Raw genomic sequence first — 26,610 nt, 5'->3', positions numbered from 1 at the left:
ACCAGGAGCAAGAGGTTCCCTGAGTTACATCATGCGCAGAGAGGAGTGGCCTGTCAGGGGGTGGGTCCAGGCAGAGGAGCCGGAGCTGAGGCCGGCCATCCAATGGGAAAGATGCGAGGATGGAAGAAATGGGGACGCCCCGGCCAGAGGGGCCCTGCTGGAGGTGGGGGGTGGACCTAAGGGAATGAAGCCGGGTGGCGGGGTCTGGGTGACAGCCAGGTAACGGAGTAGAAGGGTGCCTGCTGTCCCTCCCAGGTTCCGTCCCCAGCCCCGCCTTCCCCGTCTCCTTCTTAAGCAGCTCCCGCCCTAGCCCCGGCTCCCGCCACTGCTGGCCGCGGTCGGTCGCCTCCCCCGTGCCCCCCGCCCCCTCCATCTCTGCTCCCCGGCTCGGGCTCCCAGCGCCCCAGCAGCCCCGGCTTCGTGTTCTGCGTGCGCTCCGGTCAGGTCCCATGGCCTCTCTGTATCGCCCCTGTCTGCGGTGAGTGAAGCGTAGCCCGGGGCCACCACCTCCCCATCCCCATCCCCGGCCTCTCTGTCCTCTGACTTGAGACTCTGCTCTGCAACGCCGCCCCCCCAGCCCCCCCCCACCCCAACACACACACACACACACACACACACACACACACACACACACACACACACACACACATCCCTTACTTCCTGGACACATCCCCACCCCCCTCCTTTACCCCTAGCTGTTTGTACATCAGTGCCCGGGGCCTCCATGCCAACTTGTCCCTCTTCTCTCTACCCTTTGGTCAGTCTGTCTTCCTCTTGCTGGGCACAACGTCCCATTCAATGAACTTCCTTTCCCCTCCTTCCCCTGCCTGACATACTGGCTTTTTCTTCCCTTGCTGGGGAGCTTTGCTCTAACTTCCTTCCTTTCCTCCCCAGGCTCTTCACGTGTTTGCTTCTGCTCTTCTCACCCACTTACGTTTAACACTTTTAGAAGCTTGGAAGGAAGGGTCCCTGGACAAGTTTCGAGGGACAAGGGAGATGGACTTATAGTGGGAGTCCTGGGGTGGGGGGGAAGATAGTAAGAAAGAGCCAATGTGGAGGTGAGGAGCAGAGCTTCTTTGAAGGAGGTAAGAGGTAAACATCCATTCCCCCAGATTCCCTAAGAACAGAGCCTGGCAAGGAGCCCAGCACAACCGTAGGGACCTCTGGGAACAGGGTAAGGAAAGCGAGGGTGAAGTGGAGGAGGGGAGGAAGGACCATTGCATTTCTATGGCTTGCTTCCTCCCCTTCCTAGTTCCGGGCCCTTAGCCCAAGCAGATCTCTTCTGGTTCATCTGTCCCCCCTCTCTCTCTGGCTCCCATCTCTCCCCAGCTGCCAGCACCCTTCTCTTGACCAGCCTGTCCCTAGTCCCCTATCTGGTCATAACCTATCCTGATCCCCTATCTCTCCACAGACTGCCCTAGCCAGCCCCTGTGAGTGGAGATGAAAGAAAATCTTCCTAAGGGAGTTTGGGGGCGGGAGGGGGGGAACTTCATCATAAATCTTCTAAGATAAGGTCACAATCTACAAGATAGTTTTCAATTTAGTTTATTTCAACAGTATTTAAGATAACTCCCAGACTTCTACCCAGAAAGAAAGATACCTTCCAAAGAGGGTAGCAGAAGTCTGGAGGGCTATAGAGTCCCTCCCTACCTTATCCCTGGGCATCTTTAGGTTTGACCCAGTTTTGACAGCCACTGGTCAAGCTACCTCCTCACCCCAGCCTGGTCTTACCTCTGAAACTCATTTCAAAAAGGAGGGGGAAGGGGACCAGGAGGACAGGCGCTTTCCTGGAATCTATTTGTCTGCGCTCTCCAAATGGTCAATATAATCTCCAGGTATCATTTCCTGAAGCCCTCTAAAGTGGTGCCTCTCCCAGACAGATAAAGGGGGAGGAAGCTGATTCACATGAGCCAGCTATGTGTGTTTGGAGGTTCTGGTGGGTGACTCCCTTCTAGGTCTGGGGGAGGAGGACAGCTCCATTTTCTTGGCCTTTGTTCTCTCTGGGTTGCCCCACCCTGAGTTCGGGCCAATCAAAGCAACCCCCTCTTCCCTTTCTCCCCAACCCCCACCCCATCCCCCAGAATCTGGAAGGGCAGGGGCAGGGCAAGAGGTGCTATTGGTCAACACAGGGCTGAGGCACCAGCACTCACCCTAGTCTGCCTTGTAAATAGGTCTTTCAAGTCTGCCAGATGGCAGAACGTCTTTCCTTGTGGAAGCTAGTAGCAGTGACTGGAATGGCCAATGTGGTCCTCCTGTTGTAGGGACAGTGCAGAGTGATAGCTTCCAGCTTGTCGGCAGTATTTTACTGAGGTGCTGAGAGCCATTCTAGAAACACTAGAAAATTCTGTCTCTACTGGCAGAAGTTACATACAATCGAGTTTTGAAAGCAGAATATAGATGCATGAAAAATGTAACATTTACAAAGAAATAAATACAGTTATGTTAGGTAAAATTACCAACATAAGGGTGGCATCTTAAGTACCATTCTGTCTAGTGACATAAAGGTGTCAAACAGCCTGGATCAAATTTATAGGCCCAGGGGTACGCTAGAAAGGCAGCTAGGTAGCGTAGGGGATAGTGTGCTGGATCTGGAGTGTTGCAGTTGATGAGTTGTTTCAGTTGAATCCAATTCACTGTAACCCGTTCGGGATTTTCTTGGCAAAGACAGTGGAGTGGTTTGCCATTTCCATCTCTAGCTCATTTTACAGGTGAGGAAACTGAGGCAAACAGGATTAAGTGACTTTGCTCAGGGTCACACCACAAGTATTTATATATCACCAACGAGACAGCATTCATCCTTTCAACAAATATGTATTAAACATATACTACTACATTCAAGGCACTGTACTATGCACTGGGGAATACAGATAAAAGTTACAGTCTCCTCCCTCAGTGTGCTGAAGTGATAGAGGACATTCACAGATAAGTGTGAGGTAGGGTGTAATGGGGACAGGAAGAGATCCAGAACAAGTGATCTCAGAAAAGGTGAGGAGGGAGAGGCCCCTTTCATCTGGGTGGGGAGGGTGAGGGAGGGGACTGAAGGAAAAGGACTCTGAAAGGTAGAGACAAGTAAGAAGTATATTCTCAGCATGTGGGACCACCTGGGCAAAAATCCAAGCGGAAGTATGGAAATGTCTTCTAGAGATGGTGGGGCAATTGAGGATAACAGCTAGTAATCCACTGTGGCTTCAACATGGAGAGTGTGATGAAGAACAATGTGAAATAAGGCTGAAAATGTAGGTTGGAGTCATAGGGAAGGTGAAGTGGGGAGAGCTGAATGCCAGTTTAAGGAGTTTATTTTTTCTAATGTAGGCAATGGTTCTAGCTTAGGTCCCAGGAAGACAAGCATCTGACACAGACTAGTTGTGTGGCTCTGGGCTGGTCACGTAACCCTCTCAGTGTCTCATCTCTGGGATTATATATAAATTACAGAGAAGGTGTAGGCCTTCGTGGGTAAAGAGAGTTCTTCACCAAGGAATTCCCTATACCAGTGAAATTGCAAGTCTAGGCCCCAGCCCAGGCAAGAGGGAAGTTCTAGAGGTTTTTGAGTAGAGAGGAGTGACAAGGTCAGACCCATGTATTAGGAAGGTAGTTTTGGCAGGTGGGTGTAGGACGGACTGGAGATGGGGAGGGGAAAAAAAGTAGAGTTAGGGAGACCAGTGAAAAAGCTCTTAGAATAGCAAAGACAAGAGGTAATAAGGGTCTATTTAGGTAGTGATTGGACAGAAGGAAGGGAACATGCTCTTAAATATTCTCATACAACCAAAGCTGCCCAAACAACAAATATGCTCAGACACTCACATGAGTATTCTCACATGATACTTACACGTGACTTCCTTTTTACCCAGATAGATTATCCCTATGTGTTTCCAATTCCATTAAAATGCATTTATTACATGTTGAAGATATGAAGATGAAACAAAATACCAGCCACCCCCCAACCTCAGGGAGTGTACAAGATAGTGGTAAGAATAGTTTAGAGTTGCATAGTATTTCAAATGTTATACAACACTTTCATGTATCATCTCATTTACTCTTTTTTTGTTGGGGGGGGACATGTAATTTCACTGGCTTAAGGAACTTTTCTCAACCTTTGTGGATGGGCAGCTGAGTTACCTGGGCAGGAAGAAGTTAAGACACTTGTCTAGTCACATGACCAGTAGGTTTCAAAGGTCTTACTGACTCCAGTGACTATTCACTAAGCCACACTGCCTCTCAATCTCATTTGATTCCTATAACAATCCTATGGATTGGTAGTTCAAGTAGCATCTCCGTTCTATAGCTAAAGGAACTGAGGTTCAGAAAGATGTGGTGACTTATCCAACATCACAAAGTTAGTAAATGGAAGAACTGAGACCAGTCTTTTGACTTGTGATGAAGGTGAAAATCCAGGGCTGCTTTTCATTATATCAGACAACTCCCACACAGCCTACTTAAATCCATGCCAACTCACCTCTGGGTGTCACAAATACTATCTCAGCAATCCAACATGTACAGATATGTTCCAGTATACTCTCGTGTACCTATTCCCCACCCCCCACATTTCCCACCGCAATGTCCAGCCTGGTCATCACTATCCTTCCCCTTTCTTCTAGGCTGGGTTGGCATGGTTTAAACCCCTGGGGTTATGCTTCAAATCGTGGCAACCATGCATTTCGAATAATCAGTGGAGATTTGAGTCAGCTTCCAGATAAGGTGAGGGACTTTGTGGAACGAAGTGCCCGCCTATGCCAACCAGAAGGCATCCATATCTGTGATGGCAGTGAGTCAGAGAATGATGCCATACTGGCCCTGCTGGAACGTGAAGGCCTTGTCCGAAAACTCTCCAAGTATGACAATTGGTGAGTCTGGTGGTAAAGGATAGACATCTGAGGTGCTGAAACAAGCCAATCTAGGTACATAAAGGCAAAGACTAACCATAGGTCTTTCTTAGCTGAACCAACCCAATGAGAACTAACAGATGGGGAATCCTGGGAGGAAAGAATCACGGGCTGGAGGAATCTCTTCATTTTTATATTTAAATGAAGAACATGCAGATCATCACCTTTAAGTTTTAGATTTCCAACTTGGGCACTTTTTGCTTAGGGCAGAGGCAGCCACAGTAACATGGAAGACTAAACCAAAGACTAGAGATGGTCTAAACTGGGGCAGGGGTTCTTAACCTGGGGTCTATGAACCTAATAGATTTCAGGGAATCTGTGAACTTGGATGGGGAAGATTTACATCTCCATTTCAATAAAATTTGTTTCTTTTGTAATCCATATATTTTATACATCTGAAAAGATTATACTGAGAAAGGGTCCATAGGCTTCACTAGATTGCCAGAGGAAGATCTAAGACACAGAAGAAGGTTAAGGACCCCTAGTCTAGAGTGATTAAGATCTTATGGGAGGAGGAAAAACAGAGGCTATAGAACTGACATATACTGTAGATCCTGAATAAATGGGAGGAGGAAAGGGATATTTTGGGACTGCCTGACTCACAGGCCCTGAGTGACCACTCTTTTCCTGGTATCCCCTTCCCAGTTGGCTGGCTCGAACCGATCCCAAGGATGTGGCCCGAGTAGAAAGCAAGACAGTGATTGTAACAGAGTCTCAGAGGGACACAGTGCCCATCCCAGCTGATGGAGCCCACGGACAACTGGGCAACTGGATGTCACCAGCCCAGTTTCAGAAAGCTCTGGATGAGAGGTTTCCTGGCTGCATGCAGGGTAATTCTGGGCAAGGGACACAGTCATGAATGGGGAGTTGGGGAAGATTGAAGCCAGGATCTCATATCCAGCTTTCTTTCCCCAGGCCGAACCATGTATGTACTTCCATTCAGCATGGGCCCCATTGGGTCCCCCCTATCTCGTGTGGGTATTCAACTCACTGATTCTCCATATGTGGTAGCCAGTATGCGAATCATGACCCGACTTGGGAAGCCTGTGCTTCAGGCCCTAGGGGATAATGACTTCGTCAAGTGTCTTCACTCTGTGGGCCAACCTTTGCCCCTGGAAGGTGAGAATCAAGACCTAGAAATTCCCCTCCTGACCCTGAAAGAAAAAGAGACCCTAAGACACTATCCGTTGAAAGAGGCAACTGAAATTCTGTCCTGAATTGGAGAGATTATCCCCAACCCCACCTGAGAACCTCCCCCTTGAGTACTACTTCTGCCCAAGGGGAAAGGAGGCCCCTCAAGGAAGCCACCTATCCCCAAACCCCTTGAAGCTTTATATCCTTGTCGGATGCCACCATAAACCATTGTTCCCAGGGGAGCTGGTGAACCAGTGGCCGTGCAACCCTGAGAAAACCCTGATTGGTCACGTGCCTGACCAGCGGGAGATCATCTCCTTTGGCAGCGGCTATGGTGGCAATTCCCTGCTGGGCAAGAAGTGTTTCGCCCTTCGCATCGCTTCCCGGCTCGCCAGAGATGAGGGCTGGCTAGCTGAGCACATGCTGGTGAGGGAGGGGCCAGGGATGAGGAGGGCTGGCTGCTGAGGGCGGGGCGAAAGAAAGTACCTGGCCTATCCTAAACCAAAGCCCCCTTCTTATTGGCTATACTGCCTTGTTGATGGGCTACTTGAGCTCCTTCCTGGCTGCTCCCAGACCAGGTTTCCCTGCCTACCCAGAATCCAGGTGGCAGGGAGCGGCAGATGTTTAATGAACAAACTCTCTTCTTCCCTGTTAACTCCTAAGCAGCCACTGCCTCTCAGTTCTACAAACAACTAGGCACAAATTCCCTTCTTGCTTCTTCAGAATTTCTATAATGTAGGTAGTGCGCCTATGAATATTTCTCGTTCCTCTTCAGATCCTGGGCATCACAAATCCTGCTGGGAAGAAACGATACGTATCAGCTGCCTTCCCTAGTGCCTGTGGCAAGACTAACCTTGCCATGATGCAGCCCACACTGCCTGGCTGGAAAGTGGAATGTGTAGGTGACGACATTGCCTGGATGAAGTTTGACAGTGACGGTAAGAAGCTACACACACACACACACACACACACACACACACACGCACACACGCACACACGCACATGCATATGCACACACGAGTGCACGCGCACACACACGCACGCACACACACACACTTTCTCCTCCATTCATCAAGTTAGCCATCTCTCACCTGTTCTGGAAATAGGACAGCCTTCCCTTCTGCCACTATTAGGGATCACCTCTGCCCTACATACACACGGTGCCCAGCACTGCTCAGAAGGTTCAAGAGCCCTCTCTCCCGCAGTTATTATGTTTGGCTTTGGGCCAAGGAGAGGGCAGGGTGTAGATCTCTGAACTTCAGTTCCTTATCTCATCTCTCGACTTTTCTCTCTCCACCCTTCTCTCTTTCTACCTACCCTCCTCAATCTCTCCTCCCCCAGGCCGCCTTCGAGCTATCAACCCTGAAAATGGCTTTTTTGGTGTGGCACCTGGAACTTCTGCAAAGACAAATCCCAATGCTATGGCCACAATCCAAAGCAACACACTCTTCACCAATGTGGCTGAGACTAGTGATGGTGGCATATACTGGGAAGGCATTGACCAGACCCTCCCACCTGGTGTCACTGTCACTTCATGGTTGGGCAAGGCCTGGAAACCAGGTAAGTGAAAAGGATCAAGTTAAAGGGCAGAGGTTCAGGGTATGGTCTCAGTGAATGGAGGGGAATGCTGCTCTGACCTACCTCAACCCGGACTTGGTTGTTGTTGGTCATTTCCATCATGTTCAACTCTTCATGACCCCAGTTATTTTCAGTCGTGTCCGACTCTTTGTGACCCAATCTGGGGTTTTCTTGGCAAAGATACTGGAGTGGTTTGTCATTTCCTTCTCTAACTCATTTTATAGGTGAGAAAACTGAGGCAGAGTTAAGTGACTTGCCCAGCGTCACATAGCTAGTAAGTGCCTGAGGCTGGATTTGAACTCTTGAAGAGAAGTTTTCCTGACTCCAAGCCTGGGCACTCTATCCACTGCACCACCTAGCTGCCCTAACCGGCACTGGATACCTGGAATTCCAGCCTTCTCCAATACCATAGTATTACAAAAGTCTTTTCTTCCAGAACTCCTCGATTCTGGCCCTCCCCAACAGTCCCTGTAACTCAGCAAGGACTTTTTCTTTTTTATTCCTTGAGGTCTACTTGTGGGAGGAAGGAACATTCATCTTACTTGGCCCTCAGCCACCCTTTCTGCAGCCTAACCCTGGCATGATCCTTCGTTGTATAAATAGTTATTAAGCTCACTTCCCTTTACCTTCCCTCATCTTTTTCCTCAGGCTAAGTAATGTCATGTCCCTTAGTATTTCCCCATAAACCAGTTTTTCAACCCTTTCATCATCTTTGGATCCTTCTGACCTCTCCCTTAGCTTTCTCTGCCCCTCTGAAGTTAAGAAGTACAGAACTCTTGTGCGGGTCAGAGCAGGGAGGAACATAATGGACGGATGGTCTCCCTGTGGTTCCTACAGCCTGTATTCAAACTTCCAGGGTCCATTATCACAGTTACCCTCCTCTATGTAATCACCCTTCATTTTCTCAAAGACCATTATTAAGTTCCATACCATACTCCCAGCCCTTCCCATTCCATGGAGGAAACTCAGAAAATTAAATCTTTCCCCACAGGTCAGTTTCCCAAACCTTTCATCTTATTTGGATCCAGCAGTATAACTACGGAGTCTTATGACTAATGCAAGTTCCCATAGTGGGGTACTGAGGGAGGAATGGATGGGAGAAGGTGAGCAGTCAGAATCAGAGGAGATAATGTTAGCCAGGTGTCTCCCAACCCAGAAATCTGACCTGTAACTCCCAGTGTTCTATACTCATTAAGGATTTAGGAGGTTTCCTCTTGGAGCACCTCCCCACCTTTGGTCCCAACACACTTTTTCTGAGGTGTGCCTGAATGCTATTGTACTATCTGTAGATTGTCAATTCAATCCAACAAGCTAAGAGCTACCCCTCATACTCCAGTCAGGGTCTGAGCAGAGAACGTCAAAAGAATGTCCTGATATCACACCAGTGATAAACTTCTAATTTACAAGGGGGATTGTCACATCAGAAGCCCCAGATCCTTGATGGATTCGGGGTACTCTCACATTTCTTTATCTGCAAACAGCAAGCCCCAGCACCAAAGAAGAAAGAAAATTCTCTGCTTAGGGAGTGAGTCTGACTCCAGAGTCAGGGAAAGAGCCTATTACCCTGTTCTGAGTTGCAGGAAGACTATCCAAAAAATTGTGGACAAATAGCAGGGTACATATAGGGTGGGGCTCAAAGTAAAAGTGTCTGTCTCGGTGTCAGGTGACAAGGAGCCCTGCGCACATCCCAACTCACGATTCTGTGTCCCGGCCCGCCAGTGCCCCATCATGGACCCTGCGTGGGAAGCCTCTGAGGGTGTACCCATCGATGCCATTATCTTTGGAGGACGACGACCCAAAGGTATAGTCGGTACAGGCTCAGCATATTGAGAATCTGCCTTCTGGCCCAGTGATCTGGTTCTATATTAGGAACCTTTTCCCTCTCTGTATATAGGGGTTGAGCTCCTTCAGTCCACATTCTCAGTTGAAGGAGCCCTTCTTCAGAGTCTCATCTCCCCTACCTTAGGGATATCAGATTAGAGACTGACAGCAAGACAGTGGGGGTGAGTTGATCCATAGGGCACTGGAAGGAACATGATAGGCAGAGGAGATCAGTTGAGGGCTAGGAAAAAGGCTGTCTATAATTCTGCTTAATTGGCTTCCCAGGAGTACCTCTAGTATATGAAGCCTTCAACTGGCGCCATGGTGTCTTTGTGGGCAGCGCCATGCGCTCTGAGTCCACTGCTGCAGCCGAACACAAAGGTGAGTCCCACTGCACATCACTAATATCACATCCCCTTTCCTGGCCTTGCCTTCTTAGGCAGACCCCATTCACAGACCATTCCTTAGGCCTCCTCAGGCCCCTCCTTATCTCCTGACTCTATCTAACTTCTTCACATCAAACTCCAAGGACCCCATGGGAAAGCTGTCACCACCCAGCTCCTTCATCATGCACTGAGGGAATCCCAATATCTCATCTATTACATAGCTTCCCTAGTCCTGGTTCAGAGGTACCCCTTCTCCTTCCAAGCAAGGAAGATAACCTGTCAGCCTATTCCACTTTCCCAGGGAAGACCATTATGCACGATCCATTTGCCATGCGGCCCTTCTTTGGCTACAACTTTGGGCGTTATTTGGAGCACTGGCTGAGCATGGAGGGGCGGCAGGGCGTCCAGCTTCCTCGGATCTTCCATGTCAACTGGTTCCGGCGTGATGCAGCAGGCCGATTCCTATGGCCAGGCTTTGGGGAGAATTCTCGTGTGCTGGACTGGATCTGCCGAAGGCTGGAGGGTGAGGACAGTGCCCAAAAGACACCAGTGGGGCTAGTGCCAAAGGAAGGGGCACTAAATCTGAGTGGTTTGGGGTCTGTGGACTTCTCCGAGCTGTTTTCATTGCCTAAAGAATTCTGGGAGCAGGAGGTCCGTGAAATACAATGCTATCTGAGGGAGCAGGTCAACCAGGACCTGCCCCGGGAGGTATTAGCTGAGTTAGAGGCGTTGGAGGGGAGAATACAAAAAATGTAATCTGGGAACACAGGGCAAAGATACATACGCAGAGCAAGAGAGGTTGTGCTACCTACCTCCTTTCAGCAGAACTACAGAGGGAGTTGCAAAAAACAAGAGCAACTTTGATTTGACTAACACCTTTTATAGAGGCCACAAACCAGGATGTGGTTGTTATACACACTGTCTAAGCTGTTGTTTCAACAGTAATTATCATTTATTTTGCATAAAATTTGTATTGCTTTCATTAACTATCAATGCACATGGATATTATTCACTATTTTCAACATTCCTCTATCAGTTCTATAATCCTCTTCTCCCCAACCCCTCAATCTATCCCCATCAAAGTCTTTGCTGATCCAACCTGCAAAAAGTTCCCATGAATCATGTCTAGCATTGCACACTGCCACTGGGGAGCCCAAGGGGAAGGAGGGGAGGGAGCAATGTGCAGCCTTCATTCTCCCAACACAGAGGGCATACAGCAAGAGAGAACTGGAGTTGGAGTTAGGAGGACCCAGGTTTGAGTCCCTCCTGTGCTGTTTGCTATCTGTACGACCTTAACAAGGCCCTTAAGTTCTCTGGGCATTGCTTTCCTCATCAGTAAAATGATAGGCTTGGGCTTTGTGACCTTCAAGGCCTCTTCCAACTCTAAATCTATGATCCTGAGTCATAGAACCCACAATCACTCCCTAAGTCAGGGATTTTATATTGGAGCAATATAAAGAAAGTCTTAGTATTTCTTCCTCTCTTCCTGACCCTCCACCCCAATGCCCCACCTTCTCCTCCAACCTTCCAACCTCAAATTCTTCTCTGTCTCAAGAGAGAAAAAAGTGCTCAGAACCTGACACTCAACAAAGCCCTAGTTCCCCTTGCAGTGAACCGGTCCTTTTCCATGCCCTGTAGAGAATTCCTGGAGGGAGTAGAAAGAGTGCTAGAACTGGAGTCCTAAGACCTGGGTTCACATCATGCTTCCAACACTTTGTCCATGTGTTACAACCTCCCTGGGCCTCACTTTCCTTGACTCAGAAGCATGGGGGCTGAACAAGATAACCAACAAGGTCTCCTTAAGCTCTAAATTTATGATTCTATGACCTCTTCTTGTTCATGTCTCAAGTCTCTCCTCTCTTGCATAAACATCTTCATCCATTCACTTCCTGGACATAAGCTGAGTAAATTTATAGATGATGCTGAGGTGGGTGCCATTGATGGTTTGTACTTAGATAATAAGACCAAGATCCAATTAATAAAATGGAATTCACAGAGATCCCTTCAGGAGAAGGTAATGGGGAAGTGGAAAGAATAGTCCTGAATCAGATGGAGGGTGAATGGATGTATAAGTAAAACAGAAAGATCTATGGGTCATAACAGACCACATGCTGAAACCAAGTCAACAATACAATATATAATTGTTTTTTTAAGTGAACTTAAAGTCCCACTCCAATAATTCAATGGCTCTCTAATCTTATCAAGATCTAATGTTACAAATGCAAGCACATGCATTCCTGCCCATCCTATGTAAATCTGCAGCCTCCTATAAATCTGACACAGGAGTCCACCCAATGTACTGAGAACTGTTCTGACATTGTAAGGATCCCAGTGGAACACACTAGCCAACCATCTATCCCTCATTGTCAGAGAGCTACAGCTGGAAGGGATGGCAAGGGCCATATATTCTAGCACCTCCGTTTTACAGTCACCATATGACAAGCTCAACTTTTTTTTTGGATGATATATTTCTACACTTCTCTGATGACATCCTTTACCATGCCTCTCCTGTACAGTTCTTCATTTATAGCACACTGCAGCCTTCTGACGTCCACTCACTGACTTCTCCATTGTCCTTTGGGTGATCCACGACTTCAGTTCTTCAGAGAGTGTGGTATTCCACACTTCACAGACATACAACACTACCAAAAGGACCTCCCGATTAAATCAACATGTACTTTGATACTTGGTGACTTCAATACAAGAGTGAGCCCAGAAAAATGGTAGGGAGAAAATGTTAGAAAATGTTTCAAGAATAAGAAATAAGAAAAGCCAAAGGTTTGTGGAATGTACAGTTGTTGCACATCTAGATAAATGAGACTTCAAGAACATTTGGAAGGTTAATAGACATAGCAAACAATACAACAAAAAATGAAATTATATTTTTTGACAGGGAACAACTCACTACTAATGTGGGAGATACTCATGAATCAGCTGTCTGTATCCAGTCAGACCACAACCTTGATAGAACAAAGTTCAAAATTAATACAGAACTAGAAAGAACCAAAACAAGGGGGAGAGGGAAATAGGGCATTCAAGTGAAACAACTTCAACTACGATAGCTGTTTACTATTTAAGAAATCGTAATCATGGGCTTCATAAATAGCACATAATAACTTTGAGGTAAATTCCTGTTCAACATTTGCAGTCCTGTGTCCTGTTCTCGTATGCACAGATAAATGAGTGGCAGAGGCGTGATTAGGGGTTTAGAGATATATTATCTGAGCAAAGGTATTCCCGTATCTTATAGTCATTCAAGAGCATAACAGAACCTGTAGGACAAAGATAGTATCTCTCACAGCTTATACAGTACAATTAAGCCTCAATAAATAATTTTAATGAGGACAGTAAATTGGTCTAGAACACTTCAAGAACACACTAGAGGATTGGTCTAGAACACTTCAAGTCAACGATAATTGGGAGAAAATGTGCGTCTTCCTCATGGCCAGGGCTGGGTATGAATTAAACAATATAAGCAGTTGCACTGGCGTTACTCACTACATGAAAACTCCTCAGGTTGCTCCAAACCACAGAGAACTGCACTTGCCCAATGATTCAGGGAGGTAGGTAGGCTAACTGCTGGTGGGGAGTCAGGAATCTAAACAGCCAACTGACTGTCCTGGCTTGCCCCCATCTGCCCTCTGGTGGAGATGCTAGTGAGCAGGAAAACTGACCTAAGACAGGCAGTCAACAACACTTACTGAGAAGCTATTCAGTATAGGCCATGTGGAGGATGGGGAAAGGCACTGGGGAGAGGGTGGGGAGAAATAAAAGAAGCAGGACAAAGGGCCCTTTCCCTTTCATACAGCTGGGGAGAAATAGTACATACGCACATAAAAAAGAACATTCACCAAGCAACAAAAGGCAAATGATCATAGGGTTTGCCTCTCTGATTCAGAGGGGAGAGAAATCTGATTTAAAAGTCTGAATTATAAAATGTTCTTTAAAAATATAATTTTATTATTTTGAGTAATTATAACACCTTATTATAACTAGCTCTTTACAGCTACTTCACAAAAGGACTTTCACTTGAGTTTCTTGTTGGCACTTTCCTACAATGTAGGTAAGGAAAGTAAGCCCCCCATTTTACAGATAAGGAAACAGGCCTAGAAAGTTTAGGTGACTGGCCTTGCGTCATTCAGCTAATAAGTAGCGGGGTGCTAGAATCTCAGTCCCATACTGTGTAGGTCCTGACATGTGTCTGCAATGAGATACACCAGGTAAAAAAATCTAACTTGGTCTCAGGCTACATTAAGAGAGGTCCAGCAGCCAGAATGAGGAAGGTAGAAGTATCATATTATATTGCTCTCCAGTGAGGCTACTGAAGCAATACTGTGTTCACATCTGGGAATGACATTTTAGGAAGGGCACTGAAAATTAGTGTTGCCTAGAGTCAAGTGACATGATGGTGAGGTAATCTGAAGCCATCCTATACCAGTATCCATAAGGAAGTAGGGCCGTTTAGCCTGGGGAAAACAAAATTTAGGGAGTAGATGCATTGTAGAAGGGAATAGAGCAAAATTGGAAGCAAACTTGGGAAGTGCAGAGATGTAAATTCCAGCTGGATGTAAGGAGAAGGGAATCCCCATCACAGGAAGCCTCCTAGTGAAGCCTGTCTAGATGGCTCCTCCTCAGAGGGTTCCAGTGGGAGTTGGGTCTCCTCACTCTGGAGCTCTGTGATTATATCTCCTCACTCCTAATCCTCAACTTTTCCCACATTACACTGCTTTAGTTCATATTTAGGGACAGCAAGGTGAGGAAATGGACAGAGCCATGTACTTGAAGTCGGGAAGACCTGAATGCAAATATAGCCTCAGTCACTTTCTAGCTATGTAACCCTGAGCAGGTTGCTCAGCCTGTTTGCCTCAGTTTCCCAACAGTAAAATAGTGATAATTATAGCACCTAGCTCTCAGAGTTGTAATGATCAAATATTTATAAAGAAAGCACTTAGCACAGTGTCTAGCACACAGCGCTTTATCAGACTATTGTGTGCCTTCTATAGCATAGCTAAGTCAAGCCATAAATGGGTACAATGGGTACAAATAAAATGATCCCAATTAAAGTTATAGGAGGGGGAGGGGGATAAAAGCTACTTTTCAAATATTTGAAAGTTGTCTTGTGGAACAGGATTACTCTTTTAGTGTTTAGCTCTAGAAGGCAGAATTAGGAGCAATGGGTGGCAGTTACACAGAGGCAAACGTAGGCTTCATGTTCAGGAAGAGAAAAAAACTTGCTAAATATCAAAGCTGCTCAAAAGTGGAATAAGCTGCACCGAGAGGAGAGGTGGTGGGCTCTTCGTCCTGGGAGGTCTTCAAGCAGAGGCTGCACTCCCTGGTAGGCAAAGATGGAGATTCCTTCTGTTGACAGGCTGACTAAATGGCGTCTCGGCTCCCTTCCAACTCTCCAGTTTTATGATTCTATAAATATACATCCCAGTCCTAATGGGTCATAAACACGTGGCGGAGGAACTAGAGATCAGCAAAAGTGAGGCAGGGTCTCTGGTGTGCAGCCCTACCCATCTACGAGCAGGCTGTAGAGTAGGGGGTGGGGGCCCTGAAAGCTGCCCTCTGGTGAAGAGGAAGAAGGACTCTGCTAGCTCAGCACAACAAAGGGACTTTGCCTCCCCAACCTCCAGCTTGGAGGTTGGCCCCCCAGACCGGGCAGTTTTCGGCCTTGGACTCAACCTTAGTTACATATCAACCCGGAGGAAGAGAGGAGCCGGGGTACCTGGGTGGGGGGGGTGGGGGCACGACCTTGGACCCTGCACGCCAACCGGGGGGAGGAGGCATGGGGGGACGGAGCGCGGATAGTGTTTAGAGAGCTGCAAATCCCAGGACGGTGCTGGGAGAAAAGGTCCACGAACACCGGGAAGGGGGTGGGGGAGCAGGTCAACAGCGAAAGGCCAAGGTCAAGTGCGCTCCAAAGAGCGCGGGGTGGTGGGGTGAGGAGCGGGGCGGACATCTTTAGGGCGGGTCTGTCTAGGCCCCAGGAGGCAGTTTTAGGGGCGCCTGTCCTGGGAGTGCGGTGTGGGGCAGTCGGCGAAAAGGGGCCAGGGGTCATCTGGGGAACAAGCCCAGCTAGAGCCGGCCTGGGCCAGTGGCTGGGCTTCGGCCTAGGAAGCAGCCTCCTAGAGCTCCAATCCCTCCCCGCATACAACAGGGAGAGTTCTCCCCGCCCCCCTCCCGCCCCCCTATCCCCCCCAACACTGATCGCCAGCTACCAGAGCCACAAAAGCTCCTGGGCCCCCAGCAGAGGCCGGGGAGGGCAACGTGCGGGAAAGGGAGGCTCTGGGACTGTCTAAAAAGTGTGGATCCCGGGGAACTTGCAGATTTAGGGACTGACTTCAAATGATGCCGCTGGTCCTCGGCGAAGGCCAACTCCAAGGCGCCTAGCTAGCAAATCCGCGACTAGTTATTAGCATATCCCGCCTCTCCCTTTCTCCCCCAATCAGCACCACCTCGGAAGAATCCGCGGCCGCGCCTACGCACCCTGGGTTTCCTACCTATCCCTACCCTCGGAAACAAAAGTCGACAACGTTCCCCCTCCTCCCTCTCCAGCCCAGCCCAGCCCTGCCCCGCCCCGCCCCGCCCCGCCCTTCCACCAGCGCTTCGAACACACTGGCACACGCGCTCCTCTCTGAACAACTGCTTTCCTCCCTTCCTCCCCTACCCAACAAACTCGTTTAGTCCCGCCCACTTGTCAATCACTCGGACCCGCCATCCAGTGATCGGCCTCAAGTGGGCGGGTCCAGGTGGCCGATCGCGTGACGCAAGCGAGAGGCGAGCCCGGGAATCGGAGAGGTGCGTGACGAAGCCGCGCAAAGCTGTTAGAGCCGTTAGGAGAAACGCCGTGGATAAATATAAACCAGGCCTCACGTGCCGCCCTCTCGCCGCTGGGTTTTATGTGCTGCCCTTGGTGAGTGGAGAGTCGCGGGCTAGTCATTAATCCCTCTCTTAGGTGGGAGGAACCCTAACCTCCACCCCCCCCAACCCCGCGTACACACCCCGGACATACCACGTGGCCGTGAGTCGGGGAGGTGGAGGGGAGATGGAGGGGAGGGGGAGGGTTGTTAAGCCGGATTCTAATTTCATTGGCTCTCGCCTCTGCCGGCTGTACCAGGAGAGCTCTCTGATTGGTGGGTGAGGTTCTTTCCTCCAGGAGAGTTCTGATTGGTGGTCTCCTGAGGATCTTCCTCCCCCCCCTCCTCTCTTCCCTTCCCCCTAGAGCTTTGCTAGGTGAGCTCGGAGGTGAACCTAAGGAATCTCCTCGCCGAGGGCAGCGATTGGTGGGCGAGAGTGTCACCTGGCCGTACGAGATTGATCCTTGATCCTCCCCACCCCTCCCCCCGGCTTGTTTGGGCTTCCCAGGCTGCAGGTCTGTCGGCGTTCCTGGAGTCCGGGGAGCTGTCAGTGGCAAAGGGAAAGGGACCCCTATTCCTGAAGAGGAGCAGTTGCCTCCCCCTCACACATAAACACCCCATCCAGGAGGCTGCAGGGTAGGACCCTGCCACAACCAGGGAGAGGATAGGCTCCAGCACGGATCTGGAGGATGCTGTGACCAGAAGATGGACTCACCGGGCAACAGCAGTGCCTCAGAGGCCTCGCCGTACGGGAGATATGAGCCTCGGTACAGTGAGGAAGATGACGATGTGGATCTGGCCTACTTCCTCCCCAGGTAACTCACTCTCCGGTGTGCCCCCCTCCCCCACTTGGGGCAGGGAAACTAAGGAGTCGGCACCTGTGCTCTGAGGAGGGAACAGAGATTTTCCTTGCTTGAGTCTCTTCCCAAAAGAGGTGACAGTACCTGCTTGGGGGGAGGTGGCACAATGATAGTCTTACCCCTAGCCTTGCCCAGCTGTAGTAGGTGAGGTGACTGACTTCCCAAGTAAGTAAACAAAGGAGAAAGGGAAGGGGGTGGGGCTTGGTGAGGTTGTAGGGGACTTAAGTGATTTGTTTGTGATCATGGAATTAAGGGAGAAAGATCTGGAAGTTCCCTCCAGTATTCTTTGTATAGTGTAGAACTCTAATGGTAGTCAGAAATCAAGATTCCATAACTTTTGGCTCTAGAATCTAAGCTTAACATTTCCAGAAGTCTTCTAAAATACCTTACTGCTCCCTAACCCTGCTCCCAAGAGTGGGCTTCTACAACCTGATAATGACCAAAGCACAGTCACCCTGGGGCCCCTAATAATAGAGATGGGTATGTGAGATTCTCTCTCTGAGTTTAAATTGTTTAGTATTGAGGGATCATCCCCTGCCATGAGGTCTCTCCACAGGGGCCAGGTGAGACTGGTACAGGGAAGTGGTGCAACCAGCCTGCAGCTCATCCATACGCTCTCTGACTCAGATGATGACAATGACAGCCCTTGGGAGGGTCGTCTTGGTGACAGATACAATCCACCTGGTAAGAGGAAAGAGTACCTGGCTTCCAGAATTGTAGAGCATCAGTCTGCAAAAATTTATTTAGATCCAAGAGTTTGGAGTCAAAAGGAGGTGGGAAAGAAGATAAGTTAATGACATGAAGAGAATCCTTTGAAGCTCATGACCTCCTTCCATGAGTGGGCCCTATCCTCCTTGACACCGATCACCTTCCTGGCCATTCATCCTCATTAACATCTGTCTTCTATGACTTAAAGAACTGACAGAAGGTCACTGCTTCTTCTTACAGTGGACTCAAACCCTGACACCCGAGAGCTGGAGTGCAACGAGATCAAGACCCAAGTAGAGTTGGCCACAGGGCAGCTGGGATCCAGTAAGGTAGTGCAGGAGCAGAGCTTTCCTCGAATGCTGCGCCAGGTAGGCTCCCTTACCTGCACTGAGCCAGTGACTTTGTGGACAAAGAGCTGGATTTAGAGTCAGGAAGACCTGGCTTGGAATCTTGTCTCAGACATTTGCTAACTGTTTGACCCTGAGCAAGTCACTTAACCCCTCTCATCCTCATTTTCCTCATCTGGAAAATGTGGGATGCCTGGCTCACAAAGTTTCAAGGCTTGATCAGCTGGTGTATGGAACACACTTTGCAAATCTTAGAGCTATGTAAATGTTAGCTATTTGGGGGGATATAGACAGGCAGTCAGAAGTTCTGCCAACTGCACCTCGAATGAGGTGAACTCTAGAGAAAAGAGTTTGAAGCTGGCAGCAAAAATACCTTGTGTATGGTGGCCTTACTCTCTTTTCTCTTCCATACAGAGAGAACGAGGCCTCTGCCATCATGGCAGCTTTTCTCCTGGGGAGCGATCCCGTGTAGTGTCTCAGTAAGTTTGGGACCAGGGTACTCTCATTTTGAATTTAGTGGGATCAGATTTGAGGAGGATCCAGAAGAACAAGGAGATGGGACCATACCATGGAGATACTAGTAGGGAAAGTTGGAGTTGTTAAAATTGGGGTGAGGGATAAGAGTTACTGCAGTTGGAGGAAATGAGAGAGTTACCAGCTGTTGAATAAGGAATATAAAATTTTTTATTAAAACTTGGTGGTATTGATAAGGAAAAAAAGAATTATGAGCAAAGGGGAGGGGGGACCAGTCTATATATACTAGTCTACTTGGGGTGCTGGCTGACCCCAGTACCTCCTTACCTTGATATTCTCTTACTGCTATTTTTCTTCTTTCTCTCAGTTTCTTACCCAACTACTTGAGCTTCACTGACTCCTATTTCCATAAGGCTTTCTGTGGCGTCTACAGCAAGGATGGTCAAATCTTCATGTCTGCTTGCCAAGGTACCTAGACCCATGACCACTACCTTGAATAGGGAACCATGAACCCATCCTGAGGATAGAGAATAATTTCCCAGCAGCCCATAGATTGGGGAAGCCTCTGTTCCAAGCTGCCTTCTGGTTGGGAGGTGTCAGCAGGGTGTAATTCTGAATACCCTGCATCAGAGGGAAGCTCTCTCAGCTACACTAGGTGGCCAAGGGGGAAAGGAGAAAGTTTCCTGAAACCTGCCTGTTCCCAATTCCCAGACCAGACAATTCGACTGTATGACTGCCGCTTTGGCTGCTTCCATAAGTTCAAGAGCATCAAGGCCCGAGATGTAGGTTGGAGTGTTCTAGATGTAGCCTTCACTCCTGATGGGAACCACTTCCTCTATTCCAGCTGGTCTGATTATAGTGAGTATACACCTGCCAGCCCTATCATCTCTCTGTTTTGGACCCTTTAGCCTACATCTTCCAATCTCTCTTCCCTGAGCTAGGTTCTCATGCTACATTACAGGAAGACCATGCTCTCAGAATGATCCGACACCCTTCTACCACTTACATGGAGTTTGCTTTTTGTTCCTCCTTTCTCCTTTGTTTTTCTAACTTCATCTATAAAGTCTTAGAGTTGAAAGAGACTTTATGTCATAACAGACCCTCTCACCCTATGAAGAAATCTTCTTTATAACATCCCTAACAGATACATCTGCTTGAACATGTCTAATGAGGGGGAACTCATTACTTTTACAAAGCATTCCCTTTCATTTTTGGATAACCCCTTATATTGAGCTAAAATCTGCTTCTTCTAAAACTTCTACCTATTGGGTCTTATTCTGCCCTCTGAAGCTACACAGGGCCCTATCCCCAAACTTCAAGTGACTCTTGTCTCTCTTGCTTCTTAGTTCATATCTGCAACATCTACGGGGAGGGAGACACACACACTGCCCTGGATCTGAGGTACTGGCTTCCCTCTTCAGCTAGACCCACCAGAAACTTAGGGAAGGCCTTCTGCAATGAATTTCTCTGAAACTAAGGCACACGCTGAGAGGGCAAAATGCAGGGACTATCTGCTTCTCTGAGTGGGAGATCCCCTGGGTGGGAGCTACATATCACTTCTTGTTGGGAGGAATAAAGTACGGTAGATGGATACAGCAGAACTTCCAAGTTCTCTCTGAGACAGCCCTTCATTTTGACACATGTAAGCCAGACCCTGTTCATTTTCCCTCCAGAAATGGGGTGCATGGCTTTCTTTGGATCTGAAGTGGATTAATTAATAAAGGCTAAAAGGGAAGTGTTCCTAACAAATTTTGCATTCTCTTTTAGGCCAGATCAACATAGTTTCATTGTCTTCTCCATTGCCGTCTCCTCAGATGGACGAGAGGTGCTGGGAGGGTGAGTATTTTGGTATTTCTCCACAGTTAATTAAGAAGTTCTAATCTGGAGGTTGGGCCTAGGACCTATATTCTGACACCCCTAGCCAGTTGTCTCGTAGGTCCTCAAGCACTTACTCTCGGGTAGACTTTTCCCACCTCTTTTCTAGTCCTCTCCATTGTGGAATTTGAGGCCTTAAATTTCTTCTCAGCTTTGAACCAGCTTTCTCCATTGTGTAGTAGTTGAGCTCTGTGGAATTAGGGACTTGACCCTCAACGTAAAATCTTAACAGGTTCTCCCCAGAGACTTCGAAGAAGTCACTTGTTGAATACTTACTCAGTTGTTACCCAGCCCACACTGTTTTCTTTCAGTGCCAATAACGGATGCCTCTACATCTTTGATCGAGAACAGAACCGCCGTATATTGCAGGTACTGTTCTTTGGAGCTAAACATCATGTTTTCCATCTCCTTTTGGCTGGAATACTCAGATAGTCTGTCTTCTCTCTGCTCTAGATGGAATCCCATGACAATGATGTAAACGCAGTGGCTTTTGCTGATACAAGCTCCCATATCCTGTTCTCTGGGGGGGACGATGCTATTTGCAAAGTTTGGGATCGGCGCACCATGCGCGAAGATGACCCCAAGCCTGTAGGTGCACTGGCTGGGCACCGAGATGGCATCACTTTCATCGACAGCAAGGTGAACAGAAGAGGGTGCATTACACAGCTGAAGTGCCAAGACTCTAGCCTCTAAAAGGGCTTGGAAACAAGGCTAGCATAGGAATTCATCTATCAGACTGTAGCCAAGGTCTACAAAAAAGGAATTCCAGCCAGTCATAAAGGAAAGGAGTTAAACCACAGGGCATGAGACTTCTACTCATTAGTCCTCAAGGATTAGAGTTTCCTGTACTAGATTAGGTCCTAAGCCACAATCAATGGGTTGGCTTAACCAGTGCTTGAGAAAGTTGAAACACCTGGCTGGGAGGTAGGGTCTGAGGTAAATACCAGAAAACCAATTTGACTCATTAAGAATAGGTAGCACAGTCTCTGAGAGACATTGTCAGTCAATCAGAAAAATAAGGCAAGCCTCAAGACTGATTTACAGTTGGTTTCACTATTGAGAAAGACCTGTTACTATATTTTGTTCTGCTGAATATTGTGATTGTGTTGAATACTGTGTGTCAACTTCTGGCCATGGGTTCACAGGGTGATGCTCGATACCTCATCACCAACTCCAAAGACCAGACCATAAAGCTGTGGGATATACGGCGCTTCTCGGGCCGGGAAGGCATGGAAGCCTCACGACAGGCGGCCATTCAAGAATACTGGGACTACCGTTGGCAGCAGGTGCCTAAGAAAGGTCCGGGTTGATTGTTGCGTTGTTTTTTAAAAGATTCTATTGATGTTTGTTTACATTGCTTCCCAACAACACTTGACCTCTTGCACCCCATGGCCAATTTCCTCCTCTCCCCACTCCTCCCTACAACAGAAAAGTACAGTTAAGTAAAACAAACCAATACATTGTCCATATTTGGCACCATATTCCTCATTACTAACCTGTAGTCACCACCTCTCTGCCAAGAAGAAATAGGCATGTTTCGTCCTTCATCCTCTTGAAGTCAAGCTTGGTGACCTCAATGACCAGAGTTCTGAAGTCTTTTGTCAGAATGGGCAAGAATGTAACTCAGAGTTGTTTTCCTTTGCATTGTTTTGGTCAAGATATAAATTGTTTTTTCTAGTTATACTTTTTATCCATACAGGTCTTCTCATTTTTTTTCTGAATTCCTCATATTCATAACTTCTTACATCACAATAATTTTCCATTACTTTCATATGCCACATTTTGTTCAGACATTCCATGTTCAATAGATATTCATTTTGCTCCCAGTTCTTTGTTTTTATAAAAAGTACTGGTACAAATATTTTCCATATATGTGTCCTTTTGCTCTGTCTTTTAACTGCTTTGCAGTTTATGCCCAGTAGTGATACTACTGAATCAAAGACAATTTAGTGACTCAGTTATTCAGTTCCATATCTTCTACCAAGAGGTTTCTAAGTCATGTAGGAGCTTGGCTGCACTGCAGAAGAGCCCACTAACAGTGTGTGTGTTATGTTCCCCCTCCCCTTTGCCTCCATATAGCCTGGCAGAAACTGAAGCTCCCCGGGGACAGCTCTGTGATGACATACCGAGGTCACGGTGTGCTCCACACCCTCATCCGCTGCCGATTCTCCCCTGCCCACAGCACTGGCCAGCGCTATATCTACAGCGGTTGCTCCACTGGCAAGGTTGTTAGTAAGTATCACCACAGGAACAGAAGGTCACCTCAAGGTGGGAGACCTTCTTTCTGCTGAAGGCTAAGTTCCAGGAGGAAAAAAAATTAGATCATGTAAGAAGTAACTTATAGTTAGGTTGTTGGGTTTGAGGGGCAGGGAGCAGGAGATGAAGCGAGCACTATAAAACGCTCCACCGAGTTAATCTTGTAACTAAAAACAGCCCTTAAGACAAGAGAGAATGACAACTATTCTTCAGCTTCGCATTTTGGCTAAAGAGTATAGACAGAAGATGGAGGGAAAGAAGGAAATGGAGTGTATTTTCTTTTCCGGTTTATAGAAAGAAAAGATAACAGGCAGAAATAGAGTAAATCAGAGGGTGAGACAGAGATCCGTAATATACAGAGACACAGAAAGACAAAAAGATATTTACTGAAAATGAAACACAGGTGCTCATGACACAGACACAAAGAGAGATAACGCTGGTATCCAGGAACTTCTCTAGCTTATAGCTTTTTAAGATACTGCTCCTAAAAGCATGTTAGATTTTCTGGACTGTAGGCCAGATGAAACAGAGCTAAGGTCTGAAGTTGCCCATCCTATCACTAGAACTCTCTTCAGAATAGGATATAATGAAGGTTATAATGGAAAAGAATCTTTAAAAGAACACTTGTATGCTCTAAGAGGTTTTGCTTCACAAGAAAAATGTCTAGACTGAGTGGCTAATAAGCTAGTGAGAGGTTCCCATAAAGCAGGGATTCTTCACCTAGAAGTCTGTGAACTTTTTTTTTCAATAACTTTTGCAGTATGATTGATTTTCCTTATATTCTATGTAACTTATTATTTAAAAACTTATTCTGAGATGGGGTCCGTAGGCTTCACTAAACTGCCACAAGGGACCCACGACACTGCAGATGTTAAGAACCCTTGCTATAGAGTAAAATGGAGATGAACAGTACTTTAGGGGCCTTTCTCATTCTTTCCTTTCCTGTATAGTATATGACCTCCTCAGTGGCCAAATTGTGAAGAAGCTGTCCAGCCACAAGGCCTGTGTACGGGATGTCAGTTGGCATCCCTACGAGCAGAAGATTGTCAGCAGTTCGGTGAGATTGGCAGAGTCAGGGGAGGGAATAGGAATTGAAGGGTTCTGTGAGGGTTTGAGTGATTCATTTACGCTCGAGGCTTAAAAGGGTCCTCCTCTAACAATCTCCTCTTTGTCCTTGTAGTGGGATGGGAACCTGCGCCTGTGGCAATACCGTCCAATTGAATACTTCAGGGAAGACCTGCTGGATTCCGAGGACTGTCCTACCACTACTCCACCATACAGAGCCTATGGAGCCTATTCCTCCTCTCAGTAATTCTTTCCTGTCAGTACGGACTGATCTGTGCAGCCCCCAAGGGGAATCACCTACTCTTTTCTCTCTCTCCTCAGGGAGATATGTGGAGGAGCTAATAGGGTTAGAGGGTGAGGAGCAGAAACCCTAGCTTTTCCACCCTGGCTGTGCTCTGGATAGGGGTATCCTGCCCTTTGAGGCTGGGTTGTGTTCTTAATCTAGTGCTGTTGCCCAGCCTCCATCCCCACCCCGAGGGCAGGCAGGACAGACAACTCTGGAAAATAAAAAGAGGTCACCCCCAGGTAGTTATTTAGGTATGGTCCTAGCCAGGCAGGGAACGCTTATTTTTTATAATCATGTTTGGATTCTGAGAGTTGGTCAGTAGACTAGTGTTCCTGGGCTAGGTCTGAATGGGTTGGCCAATCAGAATCTGATTACCATTGCCTGGCCCAGTAGCATGGACCTTCAAGTTGAAGGGCTGACTAGCCATTCAGAAGGTGGGTTTCCCCACCACAGCTCTCCTTTTTTCATAATGACCAGAATGTCATTCCTTCTTAGGCAAGGAGTAAAGCTGTTCCCTCAGACTGGGAATCTGCTGTCCCTTGTGTCTTTGGAGTAGGAGGTGCTACAGTGTAGGAAGTCCTAAAGCCCCCATCTTAATCCATGTGGAACTATTCAGCTTATGTCCCCTCAGGACAGGTGGGTAGGGAGACTAGGCAGGTTGAGGTGGGGGTCCTTCGTGTCGTACACTTGCTTTTAGCTCCCTCAATAAAGTTTCCTCAGAAATCTGACTCAGTCTGGTTCCTTATATACTAAGGCTTTACTTAAACTTCTCCAACTTCATGATCAGGGCTGAAATGCATAACACAATGTTCAGGAACCTAATAGCCAGGACACGCTTCTTTGGGTTGAAAATACCCCTCAAAAGACATCTGCTTTCTACTTTGTCTTTAGAAGACAACCAATAATTCCCCACTAAAAATAGGGAATTAGCTTGGAGTTGAGTCGCTTACCCATTCCAGGAACCTAAAATAATAATATTTTCCCCAGCAAGTAAAAGCAGAGCTTACAAGGGAGCAAACATGGGCCCCCTGTGTTAAAAAAAAAAAATTAGGCCCCTGGTATACTAGTATCTAAGGAAAAAGTAGTTGAGGATGATGACCACTTTACAGACAGACCACAGTGCATCTTGGTTAGATTTATAAAACCTGAGAGTCAAGAAGGACATCAGAGGACCAGCTAATCCAAAATCACCCTCTGAGAAAGCCTCTCTGTCACATCCAAAAGAAGTTCGTTGACTTACCCAAGGTCATGCAGTCTGTTAATGCAAAACTGGATAGAACTGTGGTCTTCTGATGTCATTACACTATATTGCCTCCTGGTACAGACCAAAATCATGCCAGATATTTAGGAAGAGGAAGAAATAACAAAAACCTTCCAAAAATTTATGGAATAACAAAACAAAAAAAAAGGTTTCTCCCAGCATTCCCTAGGGCCGGTCTAGTGAGATAAGGTGGAACATGTCCAAGGACTCCAATTTTAGTGACCTGTTCCGACGCAATTAGTACAGGATGCAAATTTTAGGTTTAAATATGATCTCCAGGACTGCTGTGCTCCCTTTCCCAACTTCCAAGGAATCCACCCTGGACCTGACTGTGGACCAGGCCAGGGCCACAACTCCTCTGCAGCAGCCTGGACCCCCAAAGCCACTCTCCCAGGCCCAGTTCCAGGGTATATGGGAATGGGGACTTGCCTTGCCTTTGGAAAATTTCTGCACCAAATTGGCAGAAGTTACACATGAAGGTGACAATACATGTCTTTAAACTCTCAAAAAGCTGATGAGCTATTTCCACTGACCACCCCTCCTTCCTTTTAAAAATGGATACTGAAGTAGCTATGTTGGCTGGAAAGTTCAGACAGCGACACAAAATCATGTAGGTACTAGTTCACAAATTGAAACAAGGATGTGGGTAGGGAAGACTGAGGACACAAGGACATACAGACCGCTATTGCTGACGCAGTAGCGTCAGCCACAGCCCCTAGCTGCCCCCCGCCCCTCTCCCTCACCAGCTGCCAGTCTAGCTCTGCCCTGTATCTCCAGCACCTGTCACTGCCTGTCCTTGCCTAGGGGGCCCTACAAGCC

The 26,610-nt window shown here is 47.5% G+C and overlaps 2 protein-coding genes across 8 annotated transcripts; both read left to right on the top strand.

Annotated features, from left to right (window-relative positions):
* Positions 1–55: 55 nt before the first annotated feature.
* Positions 56–10,792, top strand: PCK2 (phosphoenolpyruvate carboxykinase 2, mitochondrial). Its single transcript, XM_036734686.1, has 10 exons — positions 56–478; positions 4,596–4,841; positions 5,526–5,710; positions 5,796–5,999; positions 6,253–6,440; positions 6,790–6,952; positions 7,356–7,574; positions 9,256–9,393; positions 9,699–9,794; positions 10,101–10,792. Exons 1-10 carry the CDS (start codon positions 450–452, stop codon positions 10,553–10,555), a joined length of 1,923 nt encoding a protein of 640 aa, XP_036590581.1. The 5' UTR covers positions 56–449; the 3' UTR covers positions 10,556–10,792.
* A 5,728-nt stretch (positions 10,793–16,520) lies between these two features.
* DCAF11 (DDB1 and CUL4 associated factor 11) lies at positions 16,521–25,258 on the top strand. 7 transcript variants are annotated; one of them, XM_036735300.1, is made up of 15 exons: positions 16,521–16,715; positions 17,025–17,474; positions 18,076–18,203; positions 18,468–18,595; positions 18,989–19,053; positions 19,416–19,516; positions 19,760–19,906; positions 20,395–20,449; positions 20,816–20,884; positions 21,235–21,292; positions 21,377–21,562; positions 22,069–22,222; positions 23,003–23,155; positions 24,130–24,236; positions 24,360–25,258. In XM_036735300.1, the coding sequence occupies exons 2-15, from the start codon at positions 17,365–17,367 to the stop codon at positions 24,489–24,491; spliced, it is 1,593 nt and encodes a 530-aa protein (XP_036591195.1). In that variant the 5' UTR covers positions 16,521–16,715; positions 17,025–17,364; the 3' UTR covers positions 24,492–25,258. The 7 variants fall into 7 exon arrangements, with proteins under 7 accessions (XP_036591195.1, XP_036591196.1, XP_036591193.1 ...); XM_036735301.1 differs by having other exon boundaries at positions 16,545–16,715; positions 17,168–17,474; XM_036735298.1 differs by having other exon boundaries at positions 16,555–16,715; positions 17,285–17,474; positions 18,064–18,203.
* Positions 25,259–26,610: the final 1,352 nt, after the last annotated feature.

This window comes from Trichosurus vulpecula, chromosome 8 (genome assembly GCF_011100635.1).
Source record: "Trichosurus vulpecula isolate mTriVul1 chromosome 8, mTriVul1.pri, whole genome shotgun sequence".
Taxonomy (NCBI): domain Eukaryota; kingdom Metazoa; phylum Chordata; class Mammalia; order Diprotodontia; family Phalangeridae; genus Trichosurus; species Trichosurus vulpecula.
This window is presented reverse-complemented; position numbering and strand designations above follow the sequence as displayed.

Excerpts from the sequence above, each read along its gene's own strand:
- PCK2 (XM_036734686.1), top strand. The coding sequence starts at position 450 with ATGGCCTCTCTGTATCGCCCCTGTCTGCG. Across the intron at positions 5,711-5,795 it reads GTTTCCTGGCTGCATGCAGG|GCCGAACCATGTATGTACTT; the intron begins GTAATTCTGGGC and ends TTCTTTCCCCAG. Across the intron at positions 9,795-10,100 it reads TGCTGCAGCCGAACACAAAG|GGAAGACCATTATGCACGAT; the intron begins GTGAGTCCCACT and ends CCACTTTCCCAG.
- DCAF11 (XM_036735298.1), top strand. The coding sequence starts at position 17,365 with ATGGACTCACCGGGCAACAGCAGTGCCTCAGAGGCCTCGCCGTACGGG. Across the intron at positions 21,563-22,068 it reads TCACTTTCATCGACAGCAAG|GGTGATGCTCGATACCTCAT; the intron begins GTGAACAGAAGA and ends ATGGGTTCACAG. Across the intron at positions 23,156-24,129 it reads CTCCACTGGCAAGGTTGTTA|TATATGACCTCCTCAGTGGC; the intron begins GTAAGTATCACC and ends TTTCCTGTATAG.